Source organism: Salvelinus fontinalis, chromosome 30 (genome assembly GCF_029448725.1).
Source record: "Salvelinus fontinalis isolate EN_2023a chromosome 30, ASM2944872v1, whole genome shotgun sequence".
Taxonomy (NCBI): Eukaryota; Metazoa; Chordata; class Actinopteri; order Salmoniformes; family Salmonidae; genus Salvelinus; species Salvelinus fontinalis.
The window spans coordinates 33,103,227-33,118,362 of NC_074694.1; the positions used below are offsets into that span (position 1 = coordinate 33,103,227).

At 43.1% G+C, this 15,136-nt stretch overlaps 1 protein-coding gene across 5 annotated transcripts in view; it reads right to left on the reverse strand.

Annotated features, from left to right (window-relative positions):
- ca10a (carbonic anhydrase Xa) overlaps positions 1-14,727 on the reverse strand; it is a 332,936-nt gene extending 318,209 nt beyond the window's left edge. For 4 of the 5 annotated variants that reach the window (XM_055890535.1, XM_055890533.1, XM_055890532.1 and 1 more), the window contains exons 1-2: positions 14,480-14,726; positions 13,426-13,895 (exon numbers count right to left, since the gene is read on the reverse strand). In XM_055890535.1, coding sequence (XP_055746510.1) covers positions 13,426-13,486 — 61 coding nt within the window. In that variant the 5' untranslated portion in view covers positions 13,487-13,895; positions 14,480-14,726. Of the gene's footprint in view, positions 1-13,425; positions 13,896-14,479 lie in introns of all 5 variants that reach the window. The other variant, XM_055890531.1, reaches the window with a different exon arrangement.
- Between the last annotated feature and the right edge of the window lie 409 nt (positions 14,728-15,136).

Genomic DNA, 15,136 nt, shown 5'->3' on the forward strand with positions numbered 1-15,136 from the left:
TATGCTGTGATAATATATTAGGCCTACTGCACAAACCTCATTCCTACAGAACAGTTTTTATTAGGTTAATGTAAAATTATTATTTTAACATTCTGAGCAGGAGATCTTGGCTTGTTTTTTGACTGCAAAAGTGATCTTGACTCAGAAAAGGTTGGCGACCACTGTTTTGGAAGAACCATACATGTTTTAAAAATTCTGGTTAGCCATATTTTCTGGCTCCCAAGTGGCGCTGCCGTCTAAAGGGCTACATCTCAATGATAGAGGCGTCACTACAGACCTGGTTCGATTCCAGGCTGTATCACAACCGGCCGTGATTGGGAGTCCCATAGGGCGGCGCACAATTGGCCCAGCGTCTTCCGGGTTAGGGCATGGCTGGGGTGGGCCGTCATTGTAAAGAATAAAATAACTGACTAGCCTAGTTAAATTACAAATATTGTTAAAATTCCTTAAGTCTTACTATTGTTTTAAATAAGTTGAATTTAGAACCACTGATCTAATCAACTATACTCATTTGACACAAGGCCGTTTGTGAGTCTTTCACAAGACACCGTCACTGGCCATATTCTCTATTGCGAGAGAGAGAGAGAGAGAGAGAGAGAGAGAGGCTCTATTCTCCCAGCCATCACATCTGCTGCTGAGGGTTCTCAAGCCTGTCAGAATGACATGACCTCCACAGAGATGTAATTTACTAGAGGGAGCAGAGCGTGATTTAAATGCCAAAACAGCACAAGGCCTCACCATTGCAGGGTAGCATGAGTAATGCGTCAGTACATTAGGGTTGTCACGATACCAGAATTTTGACTTCGATACCAGGTTTAGAATCACAATACCCAATACCATCATGATAATAGATACCAAAACGATACCACAGGAAAAAAAGGTAATCTTTGGAAGAGACATGAGAGAGAGACCGAATAAGTGAGTTTATAATTTTTTTGGGTGGCAAACAGCTTTGAAATCAGTATATTTAGCGTATCACAAACAAAGTACTATGGTAGTGAAATAATGTTAGTTTTAGCTGTCAGCTAGCAAGGAAAGTTTGCTTACAAAGCTGGAAGCAACCGGTATCTTCTTGCGTTGCAAAGTGTTCTAGCCTGTGTGGACATTGTTTTGTGAACAGTAATTAACAGTTTCAACTTCTCTTCATGCCGTGTTGTATTATTCAAGTTTGTTAACTTCTGTGCAGCATGAGTGGGGAGCTATTATGATGCAGCCCAGACTCCCAGTGCATGCTGTCAATGAGTAAGTGGACCAGGCGTGGCACACGCTAGGGTTGCACATTTTGAGGAATATTCAGAGGTGGAAACTTTCTGTTGGAACATATGGGAATTATATTGGAATTAACGGAAATATATGCAAATTCATGTTAATACCATTTAAATGTAGATGTTTTTGACATTGAATATATTTACCATATCATAGGGAGACAGAAACATAAACCTTTTACCTTATCATAAGTAGACATAATTGCATATGATTAAATCCTTGCAATAGAAAAAAAGAAAGTTATAAATTGAACTGTAATTAAATGAGTTTACTCTTCACATTGATGTTGATATTTCTATGTGGAACTATAATGACTCAAATCCCAATTTTAGCCCTTCCATGGTTCTTTGCAGTTCAGAAAAGGGTTCTTTCATATTTTAGTGATAATTAAAATATAGGGGCGGCAACTAGGGTTGCACATTTTGGGAAATATTCAGAGGTGGAAACTCTCCGTGGGAATATATGGAAATTAATGGGAATATATAGGAATTAACAGAAATATATGCAAATTAATATTAATACCATTTAAATGTAGATGTTTTTTGCATTGGATATATTTACGATATCATGTGGAGACAGAAACATAAACCTTTTACTTTATCATAAGTAGACATCATTGCAAATGATTAAATCCTTCCAATAGAAATTAAAAAAAATATTTAGTTACGAATTTAACTTTAATTAAATTAAATTAGTTGACTGTTCACATGGGATGAATTCACTGAACAAAAAAAGAAAGAGAATATTGAATGATACACAATGATCCATCGCATCTCTCAAAAACGTTTTCAACATACATCTGTGAAATGATGGTCTAGAAACTAATGCTTTGGTTGTCTTCCTCTCAGGCTTCCATGTCTTCTCCCTGGACCTCCTTAACTTCTTGTCAATAGGGGGAGCTGTTAGCACTATGTAATCTTGACGTTCCCAAATTAAACTGCCTCGTACTCAATTCTTGCTCGTACAATATGCATATTATTATTATTATTGGATAGAAAACACTCTCTAGTTTCTAAAACCGTTTGAACTATGTCTGTGAGTGAAACAGAACTGGACTTAGAGCAATTTTTCTATGAGGATTTGAAAATGCTGAAATCTGCTCACTGTTCCCAGAACAGTTTATTAATTTGCCTGTCCTCTATTGGTTGAGATGCACTGCATACGTCTTCCCCTGGGTGTCAGCGAATAGAGGGACTTGAAATGGAGTCTCTAGGCAGATCTGAAATTCTATAAATTGCTTGGAAACGAAGTGTCCCCTCTTTTGACTCTTCGCTCTGACGCAGGGAGGATCTTGGCATGTCGTGTTAGAAGCTCCTGTTTTAGCTCCTAGATATATCTGGCTCTGTTTTTATTCGATATAGGTGTTAAAGACATCATAATGTTGTTATTTTAAACCGAGTTATATCAGTTTAAGTCAGTATATTGCGATTTTCGGGTATTTCATTTTCTGGCATTGTAGGAAGTTGGGTATCTCTCTCTCTCATGCTATTGTTTACTGCTAATTGCAACGTGGAAGACGACATTCTCCAACCTAGCAACGAATGTTCTGGAGAAAGGACACCTTGCCCAAGATTCTGATGGAAGCTCAACAAATAGTAAGCAGTCTTTATGCTGTTCATTCGTACTTATGTTGACAAATGTCAAATAATAATTCCGCCATGAATTATGGTGCAGTCTCGCTTTAGCGCACGCTGTATGCTTGAAGTAACGTTAATTTTAAAAATGTAACCCAGCGATTGCATTAAGAGCTAATTTGTCTTTCAATTGCTGTCCAACCTGTATTTTTTTAGTCAAGTTTATGAATAGTTTTCGATTAGAATAGGTGCCTCTCCAAGATGGCGCCGGACAGATTGCTTGATATTTTGGACACTATTCTCAATGTATAAGCACGATTTGTGCCGCTAAATATGCACATTTTCGAACAAACTCTATATGCATTGTGTAATATGATGTTATAGGACTGTCATCTGAAGAATTCTGAGAAGGTTAGTGAAAAAATTTATATATTTTGGTGGTTTATACGTTATTGCTATTTTTGCCTTGAATCAATGCTGTTGTGATGTTTGCTATTGTGGTAAGCTAATATAACGCTATATTGTGTTTTCGCTGTAAAACACTTAGAAAATCTGAAATATTGTCTGGATTCACAATATCTGTGTCTTTCATCTGCTGTACGCTGTGTATTTTTAAGAAATGTTTTATGATGAGTAATTAGCTAATACACGATGGTCTCTGTAGTTATTCTCTTTGGTGAGAGTTGTGATGGTGGCTGCAATGGTAAACTCTGATTTATACCTGAAATATGCACATTTTTCTAACAAAACCTATGCTATATAATAAATATGTTATCAGACTGTCATCTGATGAGGTTGTTTCTTGGTTAGTGGCTATTTATATCTTTATTTGGTCGAATTCGTGATAGTTGCTGATGGAGTAAAAAAAATGGTGGAGTATGGAAGTGGTGTCTTTTGCTAACGTGGTTAGCTAATAGATTTACATATAGTGTCTTCCCTGTAAAACATTTAAAAAATCAGAAATGATGGCTTTATTCACAAGATGTGTATCTTTCATTTGGTGTCTTGGACTTGTGATTTCATGAACATTTTATTATATGATATCCCTGTGGCTTTAGGCTAGGCTATGCTAGTCAGCTTTTGTGATGGGGTGCTCCCGGATCCGGGTTTGGTAGGCGTTAGAGGTTAATAAAAAAAAGTAACAGACCATGTTTTGGTTGCTACATCCATGTGTATAGGCTGCAAGCAAATACTTTTCAACGACATGAAAAATATGAAAAAAAGGTCTTTTCAACTTTCACTTTCAACCAAAACTGAACGTACATTAGCCGTCGGGCATAGTCGTCTGTTCAACGTCTTTTTAACGACAGTTTGCTGGGTGGGACGTGCAAATTCACAAGCATCATGCTCCCTTCCTCCTTGCAAAGAAATTCGACTGCAACCAGAGACCTGTATATAAATGTAGAGATGCTCATGTCTCTGCCCTGACAATGGGGGTCGTTTTCCTAAAGGAGTGAGGCAGCCGACAAGCTTAGGCCCAAAATAAGCCTGTAGAAACACATTGGGTTTATTTTGGACAGATTTGGGCGAGAGGGAAACCTCTCGTTTTGCCTCCTCTTCTCTGCAGCTTATCCCTGTCATCGCTAACTTTGTAACTGACAGGGGCCTATGTTATCACTAGATCGCTACAAGATGCATATCGTTCATTCTAGCAGTAGAGGGCTCGACGGACTAGTGAATTGAAACTTTTAAATTAAAAGTAGCCTTGTTAATATAAAGTGGAAAATGTATCTGGCTGATAATGAGTCTGTAACCGGCTGATTCAACAACAGCCAGCGCTAATAGAAAACACTGCTACAGTAAGCCATTGACCCGTCTAAAATGTTTTGATGTGGGTATTCTATTCAGATTATGTCCTGGATCACTGTATTGACCCAGGGGTGTGCTTATCCTTAGGCTTACTGATGATAGATATACTTGATCTGGTGTCTGCAAAACTCAGACAGGCAGCGACATGAAGGGGAGATTCAGTGACGACACATTGTCTACTAGCGAAAACAAAGTAGCCAATGATTGCATTGGAAATGGCAACTTTCACACTTCCATCGAGACACAGCTGATATGGGATCATGCAAAACAACAGAGGTGCTTCAGGGAATTATGGTCATGTGATGAGTAAGCTGAGATGTCCTGGAGAGGTCCCAGAGAGAAATGCTGAGCTTCAACCCAGGTTTTTTACCCAAAAAGTAATTGAGATTAATAACTGCCAATAGAAGCGTAGTCCTTTTAGGAATGGATAGGGCTGGGGGCATTGGTAGAGAGGAGAACCATTTGATTTGATTCCAGAGACCTATGTGTGCTTTATTAAGAGTTGATGCTGCAGTTTAATCTATGTGTTCAATCTCAGCAAAACCTCTCCATGACCAGCTAGATTTTGCTCTCTCTTCCTCTCTCGCTCACTCTGTTGGGAGACGTAGGGATTTTGAGCTGGTTGACATGTACATGAACAGCCCTATTCCCACTACGAGATATAATGGAGAGTCTGAAGAGCGGTGTGGCGAAAGAATTCTACTTTTCGATTCACATTACATCCTTGCCTTACCTTTTGTTGAGAATGGCAACGTGATAATTGAGCGTAAATATCACAGTAGCTACTAGCTAGTAACCCCAACCTATTCAATAATTACGGAACTTTTCTTCTAAAACATATTAGACTATTGAATAATGCAACCAAACCATATTACACTCTTGAATAATGCAACAATTCACAAGCATGTATGTGCAGATAATTAAAGGGTTTATTGTAGGCTACACTCAATACATTTGAGCTTCAAGACAAAAGCACAGAGATACTATAAATGAACAATTGTCACGTTCCTGACCTGTTTTCTGTTAGTTTGTGTATGTGTTAGCTGGTCAGGACGTGAGTTTGGGTGGGCAGTCTATGTTTTCTGTTTCTATGTTGGTTTAAGGGTGACCTGATATGGCTCTCAATTAGAGGCAGGTGGTTTTCATTTCCTCTGATTGAGAGCCATATTAAGGTAGGTGTTTTCACACTGTTTGTTTGTGGGTGGTTGTCTCCTGTGTCTGTGTGATGTTACGCCACATGGGACTGTTTCGGTTTTGTTTGTTCGGTTTATGTAGTCTGTTCCTGTTTTCATGCGTTCTTCGTTATACGTAAGTTCTTATGTTCAGGTGCGTCTACGTCATTTGTTGTTTTGTAGTTATTCAAGTATAGTTCGTTTTCTGTCTATGTAAGAACGTTAGTAGCCTGTATGTTTGTGCACAACGTTTGTAGCTTCACGGTCGTTTTGTTATTTTGTTGTTTTGTTAAAGTGTCTATGTCGTGTCTTGTTTAAATCAATAAATCATGTCATCATACCTCGCTGCATATTGGTCTTCAGATCCCTCTCTCCTCTCCTCGTCTGAGGAGGAGGAGGATTTAGAGTATCGTTACAGAACCACCCACCAAATTACCAGAACCAAGCAGCGGGGAAAAGGGCAGCGAAAGCAACCGCAGAAATCCCAGGATTCATGGACATGGGAGGAGATCTTGAATGGAGAAGGACCCTGGGCACAGGCTGGGGAGTATCGCCGCCCCAAAGCTGAGCTGGAGGAAGCGAGTGCGGAGCGGCGGCGATATGAGGAGGCAGCACGGCAGCGGGACAGGTACGAGAGGCAACCCCAGAAATTTTTTTGGGGGGGGCTAGAGAGGAGTGTGGCTAAGCCAGGTAGCAGACCTGAGCGCACTCCTCGTGCTTATTATAAGCAACGCGTCACTGGTCAGGCACCGTGTTATGCGGTTAAGCGCACGGTGTCGCCAGTGCGTGCCCATAGCCTGGTGCGCTATAGGGCAGCCCCCCGAAAGTGTCAAGTGAGTGTGGGCATCCAGCCGGGGCGTATTGTGCCTGCTCAGCGCGTCTGGTCTCCGGTACGCAGTTTCGGTCCAGGGTATCCTGCGCCGGCTCTGCGTGCTGTGTCTCCGGGGCGCTGGGAGGGTGCAGTGCGTCCTATGCCTACGCTCCGCTCGTACCGGGCAAATGTGGGAGTGGAGCCTAAGGGAGAAGTGCGCGTAGTAGGCACTAGATCTCCAGTGCTCATCCACAGCCCGGTTCAACCTGTGCCTGCACTCTGGAGGGTACGGGCTGAAGTAGTATGCCAGCCTGGGGGAGTGGTGCCAAGGCTGCGCACCAGAGCTCCAGTGCTCCCCCACAGCCCGGTCCTTCAGGTGCCTTTTAACATCAAGCCTCCTGTAGGTCTCTCCAGTCTGGTGGGTCCTGTGGCAGCCCCACGCACCAGGCTGTCTCTCCGTCTCCTCCCTACAGGTGTGCCCGTCTGCCCAGCGGTGCCTGAACTGCCCGTCTGCCCAGCGGCGCCTGAACTGCCCGTCTGCCCAGCGGCGCCTGAACTGCCCGTCTGCCCAGCGGCGCCTGAACTGCCCGTCTGCCCAGCGGCGCCTGAACTGCCCGTCTGCCCAGCGGCGCCTGAACTGCCCGTCTGCCCAGCGGCGCCTGAACTGCCCGTCTGCCCAGCGGCGCCTGCAAAGCTGCCCGTCTGCCATGAGCCTGCAAAGCCGCCCGTCTGCCAAGAGCCTACAGAGCCGCCCGTCTGCCAAGAGCCTACAGAGCCGCCCGTCTGCCAAGAGCCTACAGAGCCGTCAGCCAGACCGGAGCCGCCAGAGCCTTCCGCCAGACCGGAGCCGCCAGAGCCTTCCGCCAGACCGGAGCCGCCAGAGCCTTCCGCCAGACCGGATCAGCCAGAGCCTTCCGTCAGACCGGATCAGCCTTCAGAGCCGTCCAGCCAGGACCAGCCTTCAGAGCCGTCCAGCCAGGATCCGCCCGAGCCAGCCAGCCAGGATCTGCCAGAGTTTATCAGCCGGGACCTGCCCCTTGTCCCGGTGTTGCCCCTTGTCCCGGTGTTGTTCCTCAGTCCGGAGCTGCCGTCCCTCAGTCCGGGGCGGCCCCTAAATCCAGCGGGACCCATGTCTAGGGTTCCCAGTCCAAGGTCGGTGGCGAGGGTCGCCACCTTGAGGAAGACACAGAAGCGGGGATTTATTATGGTGGGATTGGGACAGCGTCCGGAGCCGGAGCCACCACCGTGGTCAGATGCCCACCCAGACCCTCCCCTAGACTTTTGGTGGTGCGTTCGGAGTACGCACCTTGAGGGGGGGGTTATGTCACGTTCCTGACCTGTTTTCTGTTAGTTTGTGTATGTGTTAGCTGGTCAGGACGTGAGTTTGGGTGGGCAGTCTATGTTTTCTGTTTCTATGTTGGTTTAAGGGTGACCTGATATGGCTCTCAATTAGAGGCAGGTGGTTTTCATTTCCTCTGATTGAGAGCCATATTAAGGTAGGTGTTTTCACACTGTTTGTTTGTGGGTGGTTGTCTCCTGTGTCTGTGTGATGTTACGCCACATGGGACTGTTTCGGTTTTGTTTGTTCGGTTTATGTAGTCTGTTCCTGTTTTCATGCGTTCTTCGTTATACGTAAGTTCTTATGTTCAGGTGCGTCTACGTCATTTGTTGTTTTGTAGTTATTCAAGTATAGTTCGTTTTCTGTCTATGTAAGAACGTTAGTAGCCTGTATGTTTGTGCACAACGTTTGTAGCTTCACGGTCGTTTTGTTATTTTGTTGTTTTGTTAAAGTGTTTTTGTGTCGTGTTCATCTTCGTGTTAAAATAAAAGAAGATGGCATATTTTCCAACTGCTGCATTTTGGTCCGTTAATCCGCCACACGATCGTGACAACAATTAACCCTCTAATACGACTATGAAAGTAAAGTAGGCCTACGGTACAACAAACCAGGCTTCATTTTTTGTATCAATAGTGTGCAAATCATTACATGTGGTAAAAGCAAATTGCGACTGAAAACGTGGGTAATTTTTACCCACAGCCATGCTTTTTAATGAGTATGATGGATTAACTGCCTTATGAGGTCTTTCTATTGGAAAATGTTGTTTCCTGTATAATACTCTACTCTATTCTATAAGTGAATTCCCCATGACGGGCAGTTTTATATGGAAGCCCATACCCGCCACCAAAAATGATTTGTCAACATGCACAATTAGTCTGTGTTTCAGTCTGATCAACTGTAGCCTACTGATAACAACCAAAGCTGCAGGTAGCATAGAGAAACCTATGCGCTCTGATCCCATCTACGCCTGGCCAGGAAAATGTAAAGTAATGCACAGTGCATTCGGAAAGTATTCAGACCTCTTTCCCTGTTCCACATTTTGTTACTTTACAGCCTTATTATAAAATGTATCAAATATAGTTTTCACTCATTAACCAACACACAATACCCCATAATGACAAAGCAAAAACTGGTTCATAGAAATGTTTGCATTTCTTATTTAAGTAAGTATTCAGACCTTTGCTATGAGACTCAAAATTGAGCTCAGGTGCATCCTGTTTCCATTGATCATCCTTGAGATGTTTCTACAACTTGATTAGAGTCCACCTGTGGTAAATTCAATTGATTGGACATGATTTGGAAAGGAACACACCTGTCTATATAAGGTCCAACAGTTGTCAGAGCAAAACCCAAGCCATGAGGTTGAAGGAAAGCTCTGAGGCAGGACTTGTGTCGAGGCACAGATCTGGGGAAGGGTACCAAAACATTTCTGCAGCATTGAAGGTCCCCAAAAACACAGTGGCCTCCATCATTCTTAAATGGACGAAGTTTGGACCCACCAAGACTCTTCCTAGAGCTGGCTGCCCGGCCAAACTGAGCAATCATGGGGAGAACAGTCTTGGTCAGGGAGGTGACCAAGAACCCGATCGTCACTCTGACAGAGCTCCAGAGTTCCTCTGTGGAGATGGGAGAACCTTCCAGAAGGGCAACCTTACAGAATAACCTTCCAGAAGGGCATCTCTGCAGCACTCCACCAATCAGGCCTTTATGGTAGAGTGGCCAGACGGAAGCCACTCTTCAGTAAAAGGCACATGACAGCCCGCTTGGAGTTTGCCAAAAGCCACCTAAAGGACTATCAGACCATGAGAAACAAGATTCTCTGGTCTGATGAAACCAAGATTGAATTCTTTGGCCTAAATACCAAGCGTCACGTCTGGAGGAAACCTGGCACCATCCCTACGGTGAAGCATGGTAGAGGCAGCATCATGCTGTGGGATGTTTTTCGGAGACCTGAAAATAGCTGTGCAGTGACACTCCCCATCCAACCTGATATAGCTTGAGAGGATCTGCAGAGAAGAATGGGAGAAACTCCCCAAATACAGGTGTGCCAAGCTTGTAGTGTCATACCCAAAAAGACTCAATGCTATAATCGCTGCTGAAGGTGCTTCAACAAAATACTGAGTAAAGGGCCTGAAAACTTATGTAAATGTGATATTTCAATTTTGTATTTAAAAATAAATAAATTTGCACATAAAAATATAACCTGTTTCTTCTTTGTCATTAAGGGGTATTGTGTGTAGATTGATGAGGAAAAATACAAAATAATCCATTTTAGAATAAGGCTTTGACGTAACAATGTGGAAAAAGTCAAGGGGTCTGAATACTTTCCAAATGCACAGTATTTATAGCCTAAAATAGGCCCATTTATTTGTGTTCTGAGAAAATGTGAGTGTGATCAAATTTGGTTTATATTCACACTTCGGGTGGTCCTTTTAATAATATTGCAGATGCAAAGGCCTACACAATGGAACCCTGCATACAGCGAGCACAGACCTGTTAGTTTTTGTCCAATCACAGTTGTTGTCTCTGTCTGTGTAAAGGGTTGTAATGTTTCCATCCTCCCTAGAGCCAGGAGTTTTTCCAGGAGTTTTTTTTTTAAACCATATGACCTGATTAGACAAATAATCGGGTCCCATCATAGTCCATATAAAACCGTTAATTTATTACGATGTCATACGCTACAACTAGGGTCCAGAGTTGGTTAGGTTAGCCTAGTACAAGATCAGGAAAAACTCTGGGCCCCAGGCAAACAATTTCACCCACACCACTCTTGGGCCTGTGGTGCCACCTCTGAATTCACCACACAATTTTCCGAATGACAAAAACATATCCCATTTTTCATATCCTATATCTACATTTGACATGTTTCTGGTGGTGGGGATGGGGATGGCCATTCATAGTTTTACTTGTCTCAGTGCAGCTGGCAGCTGCTGCAACAATTTCAGACTGTGACAGTCTGTTACTGCAATTTCAGGTAAAAACTCAATAAAACAAGTCTCAAATATAACGAAAATGTCTATACAATTCAGCTTTTCAAAAACATTTCTCTGCTATTATCATTTATACTGTAGGAGTGTTGTCTCAGCGTTACAATTCTGTTTACACTGCTACGCTTCAAGGGGGGCAACTGTCTGCGAGTGTTGTGCACTACCTCCGGAGGTAGCGGTCAAGATGTACTGTAGCAAATACGCAAGTTTACATTTGAGATTTTTTACGAAAAGTGTAGCAAGTGTGAAAAGGTTCTTTAAGTGGATAGAAAGGCATGAGCATGTAGTTGAACAAAATGAGAACAGAGAAGAAAAGGGTTTACTTGGCACTCACAGTCAACGGAAAGCCTAGCAGTATCCGACAAGACAATTGAGGATAAGTGAGACTTGTTTTGCTCTCACTTTGAGAAATGACAGTCTACAACAGTGTTATTTCTGAAAGTGTCAAAGCTTCAAACCGAATAGTCAGTTGTAGGCCTATTGTGGTCTCATGATACAGCTGATACAGTCCCCGGGTTGGCTGTTTTTAGTGTAGAGATTAAACAAATGCTTAAGCCATCCGGATCAATAACTTTCAGCAGTTCAATGATACTCATTTATCTCCCTTTTTTAGATCAATATGGCATTGTATTAAAATTTAGCTCAGATAGGTAGAGTCCCATATAATATGAAACCTTTTACAGATGGAATTTTGTTTAAAAAAACGTAAGGCAGAATGAGACATAATGTATGTCTTTGACAGTTAGTTAGTGTATATTTTGTTCCAATGCTAAAACAGAGCTGGTCTCGATTGGCTGGTTCTGGAGATGCTGTGTATACCTACACTGTGGTAGTAGGTTGGCCAGATATTGGTCCCATGATGTAAAGTTGTAAAATTGGGGTTGTGCCTTTTGTATCAATTGAGGAGATAAAGCCATGTAATGCAGTACTTTTTCAAACCTTTCAACTTTTACACAATCAAGCTGATCATCATAATGTGTCTTCTATGACCTTTTGCAGAAAGGAGCATTCTGACCGGGTTCAAAGGTAAGCTGTCCAGTCTCCGAATATTACGTTGGCTAATCTCCTTGACTACATTACATGGAGTATCAAATGCATTGACCTGCGTGCGTGGTCCTTTATAACTATCCTACAATCCTAATTTAGTCCAGCTGTAGGGAACATGTGGAAGTGCCAAAGGACAGCCCGGCGTAATTCATGTGCTCACAGATCTGAGAGAAAGGGAAGGAGGGAGAGTGAGGTTCTGAGCACATCCAAGTCACAAATATGCCTATCCCTGATCGTCACAGCAAACGACTGGGCGCACGCCTCTAATGTACAGCACTCGGGACCCCTCAACGGGTACCCGCTTCAATAATAGGCTATAAGAGTAACACCGGATTTTGATACAAGAACAGGCAGGTAGTCCATACCAACAATATTACATTCCTTTTCTCCAATGCTGGTATAACAAATTGTTGGCAGATGAGCAGGTGGATTTGCATTGCAGAGTGATGATGGATCTAGCCTAATGCATTTGACCTAATAGTCAACGGGAGTACTCATGATGGCACATCCCAGCAGCGCACCACCACAACCAGCGCTCGCTGATGCGCACACTTACCCCAATTTTGATCAAACTCGAAATAATGTGATACTATAGCCCTGAGCCTCACATGATAAAGAGAAGTCAATACTGTTCCTATCTACTACGCAGGACATATCCACTCACATTAACAGTGTAATAGCTATAATAGTTCTGGAACAGCCATTGCGCCATGGCCAGTGCATGTGTTGATGTTACTGTGGTGATTATTCATGCACGTGTACAACTGTCTCGTTATAACAGTTCAACAGTAGTGGTAGCCTAATACTACACTATCACTTTCCATTCATAATTTAACGAAATACACCGCAATTTCCCCCGATGCAAAATTGGGCAAACGTCAGCCCTGAGCCTGAACCTGTTAAAGAAATATGTCGAATAATTTATAATATAGATATAGATCTTTTTTTACGAAATCATTCTCACACAACCTCTGTCCTGGTGATCATACGTTCAGTTGACCCTTTCTAATTGAAATCAGTTTTTAAACACTCGCATAATTCAATACTGCACTTAATAAAATACACCACAAACACAATTTGGCCTCAATATAGGCTACCAATTTATAGGCTGTCCCATATCTATTCCGAGGGACATTCACAGACCACAACTGATGAGATCCGAGTTTAGGGCAAATTCTGCCCGTAAATGTCTTCGTTCTCAGATGAATCATATCAATAGATCCTATAGCAATTGGCCTATCAATTGATCCAACCATCAACGGCACACATAATTCGTAACGTTTTCATTCATTTCAACATTTTCAGCAACATTTTACAACTTCGTTACCAAATCTCCCTCCCTCCGTTCTCATCCAACGCACAAGCCCTTTTCTCCGTCTCACAACGGACCCATCAAGAATATAAATTACTAAAAACGTACCTGATATACAGATGATGAAATTGGCGTGAAGAATAATAAATAGTTCCCATATAATATCCATTCTCTGTCTTCATGCCAGGTGCATTACGCTCGGTAAAAACAGGGGTAGCCTATCAGTTGCCGATGTCGAGTCCTCCCAGTCTGTAGCCCGCTGCACACCTTCCACGAGGTATTTTCCACGCCAGACTCATAGCAAGATCTATCTCCAAGTCATGACGCCACACTCTCCCACAAAACAACAATCCCAGATGACAGAACCACTGCACTTTAGACCCAAATATAGAACCAAAGGTAGAATCCTGGAAGCAAAAGTCAGTTGGTAGGCTATTCATACAGTAGTAGAGTTCCTATGTGCCCCGCCAAGACCGTCCATAAATGTACTTCTTCCTTGCGTCAGTTGCGATTTGAAAAGATGAGTTTCAGTCATTCCGTGTAAACACAACCATGGTCGAAGTATCTTCCTCGTTATCCTGGAACGAGAAACAGTTAAACTTAGTTATAGATCAGACATAGGAATAACCTAGCTTAAAAATATCTGCTTAACTCTATAACTATGAATGGTAAAACTCCGTCGTGGGGGGGGGGGGGGGGGGTTAACTGCCATTGACAGCGTATGGACAGGAGAGCAGGGGAGACTGGGCGTTCATCTGCAAGGGGGCGTGCTTCGCTCATATTCACTGTTCAACCGGAGGATACAGAACGTGCCAAGCGCGCGATCGCGCATCTCACGCGTACATAGACATAGGCTTCTACACACTAGATTTCATGAAAACTTTACGAACCCCTCATAATCTATTAGAATGTTTGATAACATCTTCAAGAATATAATCACTAATACTTCACACATCAATCCCTGCACTACGATCAAGCTTGAGCCATCAGCACACAGAGGCACCCCTCCTTATCAGCGCAGCCCGGTGCCCACTCACAGGTCCCGCCAAGCAACACACTGACGCAGTTCACAATACCTGCACTGTAGCTGTGAAAATAACCATCTACAGGCTAAATTTAGCCTACATCCAATACACAAATACCAAGAGTGAGGGATACCTACCGTTCTTGAGAAAAATGTCAAATCAAAATACTGTTATCCTAATGTAAAATAAAGAATCTGACTGATGCTATCGAGTCCCCAAAAACTTCCACACGGAGTTTAAAAGTGAGTATAATTGTTGATTTTGTCCTTTTTTATCCCGAGGTGAAAAATTGTGACGGTAGTCTTCTGGCACGCGAGTACCAGGCTATGCCAAGAGCCCAGGGAGAGAGCTTCCAGATTAGCGGACGTCAGAAAATGATGCGCAGGCACGTGTGGTGCTCGATGCGCGCGCACGCGGGCACAGGTGAATGGGAGACTGTGGCCCAGCCCTCGTGGTAAGGGCAGAAGCTGGTTTGAGAGAGCGAGAGAGAGCGGGGGGCAATAGCATTGCTACCTGTGTCATTATCATTATTTAAATATTGTTCTCAATTAATGCACCACACAACCAATAAACAAAGCATACCGACTTCAGGCACTTAAATATCATGGTTTGCGGTTTTAACGCCACAATAAATGTACTACGTCAATCTCGACAAACGGAAAATACATCCCCTCCTAATTTGTAGGCCTACCCAGTATTGAAGGCTTGACTTGACAATCTCTGAATGTCATTAAACTTTTGGGGGTTTTGTAACACGTGTGGAATAAAGTCTGTGGGTAAATACGTAGTGCATA